This window comes from Apteryx mantelli, chromosome 3 (genome assembly GCF_036417845.1).
Source record: "Apteryx mantelli isolate bAptMan1 chromosome 3, bAptMan1.hap1, whole genome shotgun sequence".
In the NCBI taxonomy this organism is placed as follows: Eukaryota; Metazoa; Chordata; class Aves; order Apterygiformes; family Apterygidae; genus Apteryx; species Apteryx mantelli.
In genome coordinates this window covers 63,609,265-63,622,317 of record NC_089980.1, presented here as the reverse complement: position 1 = coordinate 63,622,317, position 13,053 = coordinate 63,609,265, and the positions used below count along the sequence as shown (strand labels likewise).

Here is a 13,053-nt window from a genome sequence, read left to right as displayed (position 1 = left end):
TAACAGTTTCTTTCCAGACCTACTTAAGGGGTAGGCAACGTAGCATTTTTATATTACACAGTGACACATTTTAAAAGGACTTTTTTTTCTTTTTTAAATAAATTGCATTCTTTAAGAAAACATACACCAGAGAAAAATTCAGCTTTGCAAAACACACTATACAGCTTAGACCCTTTTGACATCCATCCTACTCTTTGACTTTTTCATTTTTATCTGAAAAAGATAAGAGAGTCAGCTTTCAGTACTCTCCAGATTCTGGTCTTGCATTTCTTACCTTACAAAGCTTCTGGTAACGCGGAGAAGAAACTGCCATCCTCTGTAAACGATGCAACAACACCACAACTTTCTGCAGAGACGTTCTCACCACAGCCATCATTTTAAGTTTGCCACACTTCTGAAGACACCTCAGAATTTGCATTATAAATGAAGAGCAACTATCATTTCTTCCCAGTCACTGGACAATGATTTGCCAGCTTTCTGAGCATGCTCTCTTCCAGGACTGCTTTTGAGAGCTACAGGCTTTATATGATTCAAAGGCAAAGGAGCTTGATACAGCATAAGTTTCTCTCACAAAATAACCCCAAGAAACAAATACAAAAAAAAATAAAAGCCTTCACAGATTTTCCAATCCAGTACTGCTCAGCTCTGCCTATGCAGGGAGTAAATGAAGTTGTTGAGCAGCTGAGCGTCTGCCACTGTTCAGGAGTGTACTAAACAGCCAGAAAAGGTTATTAATTTAAGCATTAAAGCTGCAGAAACGAAAAAGGAATTCCTTCAGGAAGACAGCTCCAATGTTTCAAACCGCTGTTCTTCCCTAGTAGCAGCTGCTTTATATCGACAGACTGAGCATTTGCTCCTTCACTCTGGAAAAGGATGCTCTCGCTCTCAGACTAACTGCAGCTCTGGCAGAGCTGTAGAGTGAGTGAATAACAGACTGTGGTATAAATCTTGAGAGAGGAGCAGAGGGATACCTGCCCTAATTATATCAGCCATACATTAAAGCCTAATAAATTACACACAGGCACTTCTCAAAGCTAGATTATCCAACAGAAAAGGAAAAACTGCAGGGGGTAAACCTCTCTCTCTTACAAAAACTCTCTTAAAGCCAATTTAGCCAAAGAGATCTCAAAGGACTCTCACTCGCACCACAAAGTAGGAACGTTTTTCAGGAGCTGTTTCCAATTAGAATCTTTTCCTAAATGACTTATTAGGAAAGGATCAGATTTTGGCAAATTTAAAGCACCCAGTTGCGCCACCCCTTTTCTAGCAGCTTTGAATTCAGAGAGCTAACATCATTTTGATGTTTTTCCCATGACAAAGCAGTATTATTTAAGCCATCTAAGGATTGCAAAAGGACATTCAAGAACATGGAAGTGTTTTGTTACCAGCTATGTACTCTTAGTGTAATACAGCCAACATAATCCTCGGTGTGGTGATACTGCAGCATAACCAGAGACAGCTATTTTTTACTACTCCCAAAGGTGCTAATGACGAATATATTTTAATCTGTATCAGAGGGGCTGCTAGAGCAAACATTCAGGGAGGCCATTATCAACACAGTAGGCAATAGGAACAGAGAGTAAAAGAGAGAATCTGTCTCAGTGCAGATCAGATACACCACAGTATCAGTGGAAATCAATCAAAACCAAAACCCCATTAGGTCTTCTCAAACCCATCTTAAAAACAGTTCCATGAGAAAAGAAACACATTCACCATATAAATTAATTAGGTGCATTAACATAGCTTCTAGCTACCAAGATCCCAAAGGGAAAACAACACCAAGTCTGATAGTCACTTTCTCTAATAGAACATAAAACTAAATGAATAAAAATCCCACCGTGTAATAAGTTACATCCATAGGTATCAAGAAAAATATGAAGTTATTATTTGTGTTCTCAACCTGGGGCTTTGATCCCTTTCCTCTTTCCTAAGATTGCTAACAGATATGCAACATTTGCCTCTCTGGACAGACAGGAATACAAGGAACATCTGCAAGCTATGTTCCAAGATCGAACACCCTGCAGAAGAGGATGCAAACCACTGTTCTCACAAAAAGAACTAAATACATAGCCCAAAACAAAGGATATGATGATGATGATGATTGCAGGCTTACTTTAAAGTATCAGCTGAATAAAGATCTAAATAAAATTCTCCTGTTCACTCCTAAGCTAAACACTTTTCCTTAATGTTACCATAAAGTTAAAACATAAGAGGTTTTTGGCTAAATTTGGAATCTGAAGAGACTATTACAAGTAATCATATTATTTAATGTGTATATTGCTACATAAGTATGTATTCACACATTTCTAGCACATCTGTCAGCACAGTATGGAGGCACCAACTCAAAGTAACATGAAGTCTGACAAATTCATAGGCACCTGGAAACATCACCGCTTAGAGACCAGTGCTTTGTATGCTAGTAGGCCTACTATCAGGCAGTTTGCATCTGAGGTGGATGGGCACCATCTCTTCAGAGAGGACACTGATTTAAAAGTTGTTCCCATCCAACTCTTTGTTAACACAACCTTCTCATCCTTATCTTCCCACTTCATTTTTAGAACTGGGTCAATTTTTCTACTAGTCCTCACACCGAACTTGCTTTCCTTGTACACTGTTCTCTCCCTGATCTTTCCAGCACCAAACATAATATCATTTCAAGGAAACAGAGAATTGACTTCATTCTGTATTTAAAAATCTCACCCTGTGTATCCTTGACCTCCACAGCCTCGGCTTCTTTCCTCATTTCCACCACCTCTTCAAACTGTTCCCCTGTACTCAGTTGCTTTTGGCTTATCTGCTCTCCCACTACAGGTTTGTTCTTTTCCCTCCAGTCCTGGCCTATCAGCATTAGGTCATGTCCTGTTAATAAACATTCTTGGCAAAAACCTAGGAGATAGAAGAGCAAGAGCTCAGACCTCTGTTGTGTAAAACAGGGTCCAGTCCACTCCTGCCCTCTTCTTTCAGTTCTGCTCTTTCTCCTTGCCAATATACAAGTTTAAATCAAGCAGTAAGACAAACAGAAATAAGCAGTCCATGACTAGTCATGTTGATTTTAGTTCATGCTAAAACAAAGCTTTCAAATTATTTTGAATAATATCTTTACATCTGTAGGCAAAGAACTTCACTCATGTTACCCCAGCACTACTTTCTATTATTTGTTAGCTCATTTTCTGCATCTTTCTTCAAATTAGTTTTTAACCTCTTGTAGACGTTTGCTACATATTTTGCACCTGGTGACCAACACAGGCTGGAGTGTTTTGACAGTAACCTGAAAGGAAGCCCTCTGTGATAATTAGATACTGAACAAATTAAGAAGGATTGATGCTATAATCATGAATTTCCTCCCTTAAAAACAAACAACACTTTACCTTCTACCCAGCTCAAAATTGGGATTATTTTCATTGTACTGCTGCTACCCTTGGATAAAGCAATGGAAGTCAAAACAAGGCTTCAACAATCCCCGGATCACTGACTCTCTAGAGTGACTTGCACCGCAGCCAAACAACTTAGCCCCAGCAATGTAATGGAAGATAGTTCCCCACTCCCAACGCACAAAGATGCCAGTTTAACAGATGATCCTATTTTGAAAATGCATGACATGCAACAACAAAATATAATCCATCATGTTTTGTCTATGTGCAGCAGGTATTTCACCTACAATTTAATCACAGCCTGAAATCATGGTAAATAAACTTCTTCCTCAATGCATAGGGCTTGAGGGGTAGGCGTACCTTCGTACAGAGCTGAGGAAGTTACAGGTTCTGCACTGTTCTTGCAACCAGTTCAATTTAGAAGAAATATTTCTTCAGGTATTTAGCAAAGCACAACAAAGAAGAACAATGTTATTGTATACTGATAAAGAGGGGGAGAGAACAGGAAATTTTCCTTCTTTAGTCAGTTTTAATCTTAAGACCTTGCAGGGAAGAGGGCTTGAATTTTCTTTATAATTTGCTAAAATTGGTTTTAAAAAGCTCATTCCAAAAAATACTTGAAAACAGAAACATTGATTTTTTGAGAGCTTGTCAGTGCAATGATTTGAAAGTCTCTGGTTAGATTTAAAATGGTATTAAAAGTTGGTATAGGAAAAAAGTTCATTTCAGAAGCCACTGAGCTATGACAGTCTGACATGTGCTCTTGTAACAACTTCTTTGGTAACTGAAAAAAGCTTACAATATTATGTAAATTCATAGGTAAGTTAAGTGATTACAACAGTTTATCTGCCACACGATGTACAGAAGAGCATACAGTCACAGGGAAGATGGAGAATATCAGGTATATAGAGGCTATAGACCTCTCCATGGGGCAGCAGGGACTCTTGCCCAGCTGTTCTCCCTCCACATAGGACAGGTTTGACAATTTAAACCAACCTGCAGCACAGCAAAGGAGGCAATCAGTCTTCCATGACCAAATTGCCCAGGTCCTTCACAGCTGCATATAGTGGACAGTAGCGTATTGCAAAGTCATGACGTTATCCCAGTGTAATTGACTGCACAAAATGCAAGGTAGTGCAGAAATGAGTCTGTTTATACACTGCGCTGCCGCATGTTGTAAGCTTTCTGCGCCCCCTTTTTAGCCCTGCCAGCACTCCTACTTTTATTGTTGCCAACAGAAAGTATTATATTAACTTCTAGGTGTTGTCATTACAGACTGGTCTCAGCATTTCACAAAGATTCTCATCTCTACAGATGAGCTACCTGGCTGACAATAACCACGTAAATGTTGGTGAGTGACACATCATCTTCTACAGACTCAAGCCTCCACAATATACTGTTCTTCCCTTACAATTACAGTGAACTGCTTGACCAGAAGCTCTGAATTTAAATGAAATGAGACATTCAATGTAGACATGTTCAGGTTAATAGCACTGGTACTGAGAGTACCACACTTTTTCATTAAAAGACACTCAAACTCCATGAATTTAGAGCACGGAAGACATTACTCCAAACTTAGAGTGCACAATTTCTGTAGTTAACCTAATCTTCCAATTTGTACATACTGAAAGAGCATAACTATACTAAATAATGAGGCAAACTAATTAATGGGAAAAAAATTCAGTAAAACATTCAGGAGAAAGAAGAGACATGAACAGCATTCACATCATGTAAACAGGGCATTCATATGTCAGAGAAACACTGAAAACCCTTTCAAGCAGTGATGTTCAGTCTTTACCTGACGCAGGCCCAAACACATTAATTTAAAAAAAAGAAGAGTTAACAGGTCCCCACATTCTTTACTGCTGTCTTCCCTCAATAAGGCAGACTAAACCCAGCTCCTCTCTCTCCCCTTCTACCTCCCCAGAGAGGCTTATTGGAAAGGGAGGAATGGATGGCTGACATTGTACTCCAGCTATCCTCAATGGTCTGTGCTTAAGACTGGGAGAAGGGAATTGCCTTCTAGATTTTAGATGAGCCAGGGTGTCCACATATGAGAAAGGACCCTAAGTGACAACATTTAATCCCCTGCTCAGTTATTTCTAGGGTTTCCACACTCCGTGGCCTGTATGCCAACTAATGCCCAGCTCAGGAGTTGCTGGGAAGCAGCAGCAGGAAAGGGTGAAAAGGTGATCTGAGCACCACAACTCCTTAGGTTACTGGCAACATAGGGGGAAAAAAGCAGGGAAAGATAAGGAAGATGAGGAGACAGCACCTCCCAGGCCTGTACTTCCCTGAAGGAAATTGGATTAAATTGTTCAGTTGGACAATCACATGCTATCATTTGGTTTAATCAGATACATGTTTCCTGAACACAGTCACTCTCCAGGGATTTTTAAGAGCCCTGGCAGCCAGAGATGTCCATGAAATACGCATTTCAAACCTTAGCAAGAAAAAGCTGCTGCCTTCACACTCCTGAATTTTAAAATGCTGTTTTCAAATACCTTTAAATAGACTGCAGGTCTCCCCACTCTATTAGAAAGCTTTCCTTTGTAACATTTGCCATAGAGGAAAAGTGCAAATAACAACAGTAGCATTATTTAATTCTTACCTGAATCTGTTTTCTAAGCTCCCTTATGCAGGCACTGTCCTGAGCAGCAGTCTCACGCTGGGATGCGTCCTCAAGAACATTTACTGTCGTCTCTGCCTCTTGAAGCCACTTGAGGAAGCTCTCCAGATCCTTGTGCAAGGCCTGTACTGTCTTCAGCTCAGCGTCCAAGAAATTCTGCCTATCAACAGCTCTGAAAACAAGATGACAACAAGCGTCAGAATTTTCCTCCATAACAACCAACATTATACATATCATAAATGGAGCTACAGAAAGATAAATCCAAAAGCTCTCTTCATTAAGAAACTATACATCTGTCACAGCTCTTTATCATTATTTATATCACTGTTTCTCTGATTGTTATATCTATAGCTTTCCACAGATGTTAACTAGATATATATTTCACAGCCCTTTAAAAAAGCATGTGGAAGAAAAAAAAGTCACTCATTAAAAAAATCTAGCTTTTTCTTTTTGAGTACTACAATCATGGACTTATGCTACTCCAACTGCTGGAAGCGTTATTCCCATGTGTGAATGTTTTTCCTCATCAACAAATATCATATGGAGTAGAAGGATTGAGGGGATGGAGCTTTTTTTTCTTTTATAGTTAGCAGAAACATTTCCCTAAATCAGTATGTGATGTACTAGTTAAAGTGCTAAGGAATGAAGAGTCATTCCTGGTTCTCTCTGCTAAAAGCAAAGACTTTTGACACTACCACTGATACTGAATAATACATTACCATCATACCAGTCAACACAATCTAGTCCAAAATGAACATTCTTAAAAAAGGAATTTCAGTCAAAAGATCTTCAGTTAGATGATCACAAAACATTTTGAAACATTTTGTTTGGTAAAGGATTTTTTGAGATCTAAGTCTTTCATTATTGGTAACCAACTACACCAACAGCTTTCCTAAAAAAGGATCAGATTATATCTCTGCGTAATAAAACTGGTTCCTTATCATTAAAATGAAACATACGGAAAACTGTTATAGTCAGCAATTTTAAAAAATAATTGAAATGTGACAAGCTGGTTTTCATCCATTTGAGGCTACTACTCAGCAGTATCCCTTCTTCCAAAACCAGGGCAAAAGAAGCAAGTTGTCCCACCAGCACACTGTACAGAAGCCTCTATCAGGGCTACTGTCTGGAATGCTGTTGCTAAATAACCAGGAAGTTCAGCTTTATTTGGAGTTCAATCACTAACCATATTATAAGATTTCAGTGGTAAAGCAATATTTATTTTCAAATAAAACAAGGCCAAAACACTCAGCATTTGATATTTTTGAAAGAATTGAACAGGTTTCTCCAGACAAGCTCAATTTATTTGTATTCTGCCTTCTCATATTCTCCTTAGGTTTTCTTTTCTACTTTCCACATGGTGGCAACAGTATTGCTCAGCAGTATTATGGACTCACTGCAGTCAGAATCAAGACCTTCAACAGTAGTTTAAATGTTCTTTAAAGAAAAGAAGCTGCAAGTGTTTGATACCATTCAAGAGGAAGTTTCTAAGCTGGTAGTTTAGTTTACTAGCACATCATAACAAAGGGTAGATGTAAGGAAAAACTGTTTTCCTTCAAGGGCAGTAAGGAAATCTGATAAAACCCCAATTCTGTCAGGCTTACATTCTTAAGTATTAATGTAACCAACTGAATTTTCAAGAGACTACTTGCAACAACACAGTGTTGCAAATCCAAATTTAGAAACCATCAGGCTTGTGCCATGTTTTAATCATTGCATCATCCAAAGCGAGATTGCTTGAATCATTCCTAACTTCATGCTCCCCAAACTTTGGCCACTAGCAAAGGACTGGCAGGGAAAGCAGCTTTCATTCTTGCCTCTGACTTGAAGCTCTGGAATGCCTCGCCCACTCTGTGGGGGGTGGAAAAGAAAAAAAAATAGCATGCCAAGGATGAATAATTGTTTGATAGCTAATATTGCCTAAAATAACAACAAAGCAGCAGCTCAAAAATTGGAGCTTTCATACACCAAGAAAGAGGAGAGAGAAAAGAGAGGGGAGGGGGAAAAAAAATCCATACACCATATAAAGTAAAAGCAGGAGCTCTGGCTTCAAAATCCTCTCTCCTCTGCAGGGATTTTTCTTCCCTAGCAGGGGATTAAGGCCAAAGGTGGAATAACAGGAGAGACATAGGAAGAACAGGCTGAAAATAAAGGTGACCTTCAAAGAAACAGAGAAGCCCCAAAGGATGAAACGCAGTAAAAGTGACTCAGATCTCTAATTGTAAGTACTCATGTACTAGACAGGAATTGAGACAACCTGAACATTATACCTAATAACATTCATTCAAGAATGTTGTCTTTGGCCTTAAAGTTTTAATATCTCAAACTCTGTGCTTACTTGAAATTAAAGGGAAGAATTAAATCCTGTAACAGTCCCACTGCTGTCATGACATTTGAATTAAAGATGAAAATCATTCTGTTCAGTAAATTTGTATTCCAGCAGCACAAATTACCAGATTCACAACTAATGTTCTAGATTACATGAGTGTTGTAAAAAAAGGATCTGTATGACAGCAGTGAGCAACACTTCTACAGAACAGACCCAAATACTTTTATTTCATTCCAATAAAGGTCACGAATAGAAGATGATGGAGAGTTCTGTACTGCAGACAGACTACCTGCCATGCCAACAATGATGATTCAGATTCTCAAATAAAGCTGATACAATCAGAACATTCTCAAAGGAGAGGTTTTTCCAGGATGTAAGAATTAACATGAGGAGAACCTGCAGAGCCCCAAACAAGTGCAGCCAACTTCACTTAACTCGGTGACAGGCAAGAAGGTCTAAGAAGATTCTGTTAGCAAAGACATGTCCAAGAAAAACAAAAATTGTACCTCTAGTAGTTAAGTTTTCCTAGCGCTGTTTCAGCTTTCAGTTCCACCCAACTACTTTTCAGATATAAGCTAAAAATCTCCAATACAACACAACTGTGCAATCAAGGGAAAGTCAAGAAGAACATTTGGGACTATCTGGACAACAATTGTAATCCACTTCTGAGGCACCAAAAATAAAGGAAATTACTATAGTTTCACTCCTGAAATATAAAAATGGAACACAAATAGCCACTGGACAGCATATCCAGTTTATACTGCATCAAGCAGGGGTGCTTTATCTCCTTAATGCCAATGTTTTTAAAATGAGCTGCTTCAATTTTGAGTTCCATGGCTACAGTCTTCCCGATAGCGCTACTGGGGTGCTATTAAGGACTGTGATTCTCCCAGGTGAAGTACTAAGGACCCTTCCTGCATTCTCCAGGCATAGGTATTGCCAGAAAAAAATGGAATTTTAAAGCATTTTACTGTAAACACATATCTATGCCTACAGAAGCCATGGCACCCTGTGTGTGTTCCATGTGCAATCCATATCCACCCAAAGTCTGTCATATGAAGTAAGCCTCAGCACTTCACATTGTAAAGCATAAAACACTTCACTATAATTTATAATTAATGTGTTCAAAGCAAGCATAAAAACCTTCACTTCCCTGAAAAGGTTCCTCCAATGCACAATCTTCTCTCTTAATTCTACACTGCTCCATGAAGTTATATTGAGCAGCTCCACACTCCAGCTACCCACCAGTTCTCCAACTTCTCCTTAAAGAGCTGTCCTTAGTTAAAAAACAAAGCAGGAATGCATCCTGCTAACACTATAGGTTGCAAAATAGTAGCTCCAGTGATAACTGAGGAGCTTCAGATATACACAACAGAAAGCAAGTGCTTATTATTCCAGACTTTCTTAAGCAGATTCAAAAGTAATTAGAGGATTCCAGGCAGGAGTCTTCAGAGCTCTTTCTAGTCCCCCATCCCTGAGTTGGGTGGGTAGTTTTATGCTAGCTCTAACAAAAACACCAAAAAGTTTGAACATGAATGACTGTAGTCTACTGTTATTACTAACCCAAAAAGCAGTAGTTTCCCCTCACCCTCCAACTCCCTCTTCATCCCCAGATGCCATTGCGACAGAAATCCAGATAAAGTTAATGACACTTTGGAAAAATTATTACAGTACTCTGATGAAACGGAGGAGGATCTGATGCAGAATATGTTCCAGTCCCCAATCTTAATGCAAATGAACGATCAGGAATAGCCAATTCAGGAGACGAGCGCATCCCTATGACCCAGTTCAGAGAGCAAAAAAGTGAAAAGCTAAGGAAGGCTTATCATATGTCAAGGCCTTTCCCACAGTCTACTGAAAGTTTTCTGAAAAAATATGAAAAGTAGGTATGTACATCACATAGATGTCTCAAAACATTAAGAGATCAGTACAATTTTATTCTAAGATGGGATTTTCAAGGAGTAAAAAATTTCATTATTCGATCTCAAATCATCACACTGTATGAGCCATATAAAGTTTTGTCTCTTTTGTTTCTTATCTCTCAATGGAAATAACCAGGAAACCATTCATATAAAACTCATTGTCACATCAAAAGCACAAAACTACAAAGGCACCTTTTTTGTTTTGTTTTCTTTTCTTTTCTTTTAAAACAAGAATTGGAAGTCATTTTGGAAGCCTTCCATGGTGAATTGTGGGAATTTCCATCATGAGCAAAATTCAGAATAGCTTCACTATAATTGACTATTGATCTTCACTAACCCTAAACAACGCAGAAAATTTTAAGTATACAGAGAAGAGATGCTAATATACATAAACTTGTATCCTGTATTTCTATCATTTAAGAAACAGCTACACATAGTGTGAAACCTCATAATTACCTTTGGTTCAGATTAACCCAACAAGTATTCATTTGGTCAGTGGTTTCCTTGACCCTCCTTGTGTCATCATCTCGATACTCTCGAAGAAGTTTATTAGAAAGATCATTGAATGCAGCTACTGTGATGTCACCTCTATGCAAATCCTGAACTAACACCTAAAAAACAATTTCAGAATTAGGCACATGAGCAAAATTAAAATCAGACTATTTCACATATTGTGCACTTTATCATATTATTAAAACTTTTACAACAAATATGCATATATCTCATCTAGAATATGCTCCTTCTTAAAACAAAGAACTATTAGAAACTAGTGTCCTGACAATGAACCAATCAAAACACAAATAAATGTGAAAATAATGTTTTTCAGTTATATCTTATGTTCTCTCTACTGTATGTTTAGGCACAGGTTAGCTTTCACTTAAAGCGAGCAGACAGTCCTAATAGCCCATTTCCAATCTCCTGCTCAAATAAAGACAGACAATGAAGAGTAAGCAGTTTTACTATTTACTAAAATAGGGCAATAGTTCAGTGAGGGCTTCTCATGACCATATTCCTCTGCTTCTTTCTATACCCAGCTGCACCTCCATCTTGTCCCCCCATGAATACATATACATTTTTTAAACTCTATTGCAGCCCTGTTCCTTGTGCCACTGATAAGAGCCCCTCCTCACTGACTTCTCTCTTCAGTTCTCATCCTGTCTCTCCTATAGCCTGCCCTTTTTCTGACAGCCCTCTGAACAAAGGACATCAGACTTATTGATCTATCACAGCAGGCTTGCTGTGATATAAAAAGCAAAGATTGCATGAGATTGAAAAAAAAAAAAAAGCGTTAAATATGTCCCAGGGACCCATCAGAAGGGAAATTCGTTTTTTTTTTTTTTTTTTTTTTTTTTAAAGATATCTTGGTCCATCCCTGGATTTACTGACTACTGCTAATAGGTTTCTATGAAGTAACACACGCTATATTCTGTGATCACATGAATAAAGTTTTATCAGTCGGAGGTTCAAATTTTCTGCGTAAGGATCATTCATTTGTTGCTGTACTGTATTGACTTAAATTACACTTCTTATAGGATGACACACATCATGCGCACATGCCACTTGTTTCCCCTCCCGCAGAAGACTATTCTCAGGAAGTCTGAATAGGGATTGGGGGGGCAAAGGGGGTGGGGGAAAGGAGAGAGAGAGAAGGGGTGAGAGAGAATTTAGAGTATATTATCCCCCAAAGGAGAAAGAATTGCCAAATCAATTTTATGATTAAATCTTATATTACACAGGTTGAGGAGGTTTGGGGGTGGGAGCGGGAAGAAAAAAAAACAAGAACAACGCAGACAGCCTTACTTTGTTATCTGCAATCTGTTTAGCAAGCATCTCCTTTGGGGCCTGCAGAAGCATGCGGAGACGGATCTCGGACTGCTCCATGAGGTGCTCCATTTCTTGCCTCTGCTCCTCCCACTGCATGCTGTCAGCCAGCATGTACTTCAGCTGCTGCTGCCGGACCTCCACGCCATGCTGAGTACTGTCCCACTGGTTCTTGACCTTCTCCACTGCAGGGGACAATGCAGGAAATCAAAAACCTGAGGCAAACAACCAAGCAGCCTCACCTCACAGTTACTTCGCAGGACAAGAGGCAATAATACAACTCATCCGCAGAACAGCTTTTTCAGTGTTCAGTAATTTAGTTCCCTATGTAGTTTACGCATTCACAGAAGCAAAGAAAAACACAGGTGTTTGGCTGTCTCTTGCTTAAGCAGGTCAGCACAAGGCAGCAAATATTTGTAAGATTTCAAAATCATGATTTTTTACTTTTTTAGAAGGCACAATTGGGAGGCCAGTCAACCACAGCTCCACTATGAAGATATGCAAAAGCAGGGTTTCAAGGAGCACAAGTTTACAGTGATGGCTATACCAGCAAATCATCTTTGTGCAGCTGTAGCTGAAACCAGTACAAATGAACAAATAAATAAATTCTGTTTAGACCTGTGTAGTTTACACAGAGTGAAATAAGCTTTACTGATCAGTGTGCTGAAACCAGTATAGCAGCACCTGCACTACAGCTTTGGCTAAGGCAGAGACATTCAAGTAACAACCTGCTTTAATACTTTCATTTCACCACGAGTTTTTACAGGCTGAAGTTAAGTAGATTTTACAGCACAACAGAAAAGTTATTGATCACATCCCATTTCCTTCAAGTATCACATTTCTCTCTCAATAACTGGAGTTACATTACATGATCAATCAACAGCCTTTAACCTTTAATAAACAAGGGGTGAAAAAGACAGCATGATGAGAGCCTGGGGAAAAAAAAATGGCATGTCAGGGAAAGCACTAAGTCTGCCTGCC

The 13,053-nt window shown here is 38.9% G+C and overlaps 1 protein-coding gene across 1 annotated transcript in view; it reads right to left on the bottom strand.

The window, feature by feature from the left end:
- Positions 1 to 13,053, bottom strand: part of UTRN (utrophin) — a 401,902-nt gene that overhangs the window by 223,818 nt on the left and 165,031 nt on the right. The window contains exons 50-52 of the mRNA XM_067293529.1: positions 12,052 to 12,257; positions 10,708 to 10,862; positions 5,983 to 6,172 (exon numbers count right to left, since the gene is read on the bottom strand). Coding sequence (XP_067149630.1) covers positions 5,983 to 6,172; positions 10,708 to 10,862; positions 12,052 to 12,257 — 551 coding nt within the window. The remainder of the gene's footprint in view (positions 1 to 5,982; positions 6,173 to 10,707; positions 10,863 to 12,051; positions 12,258 to 13,053) is intronic.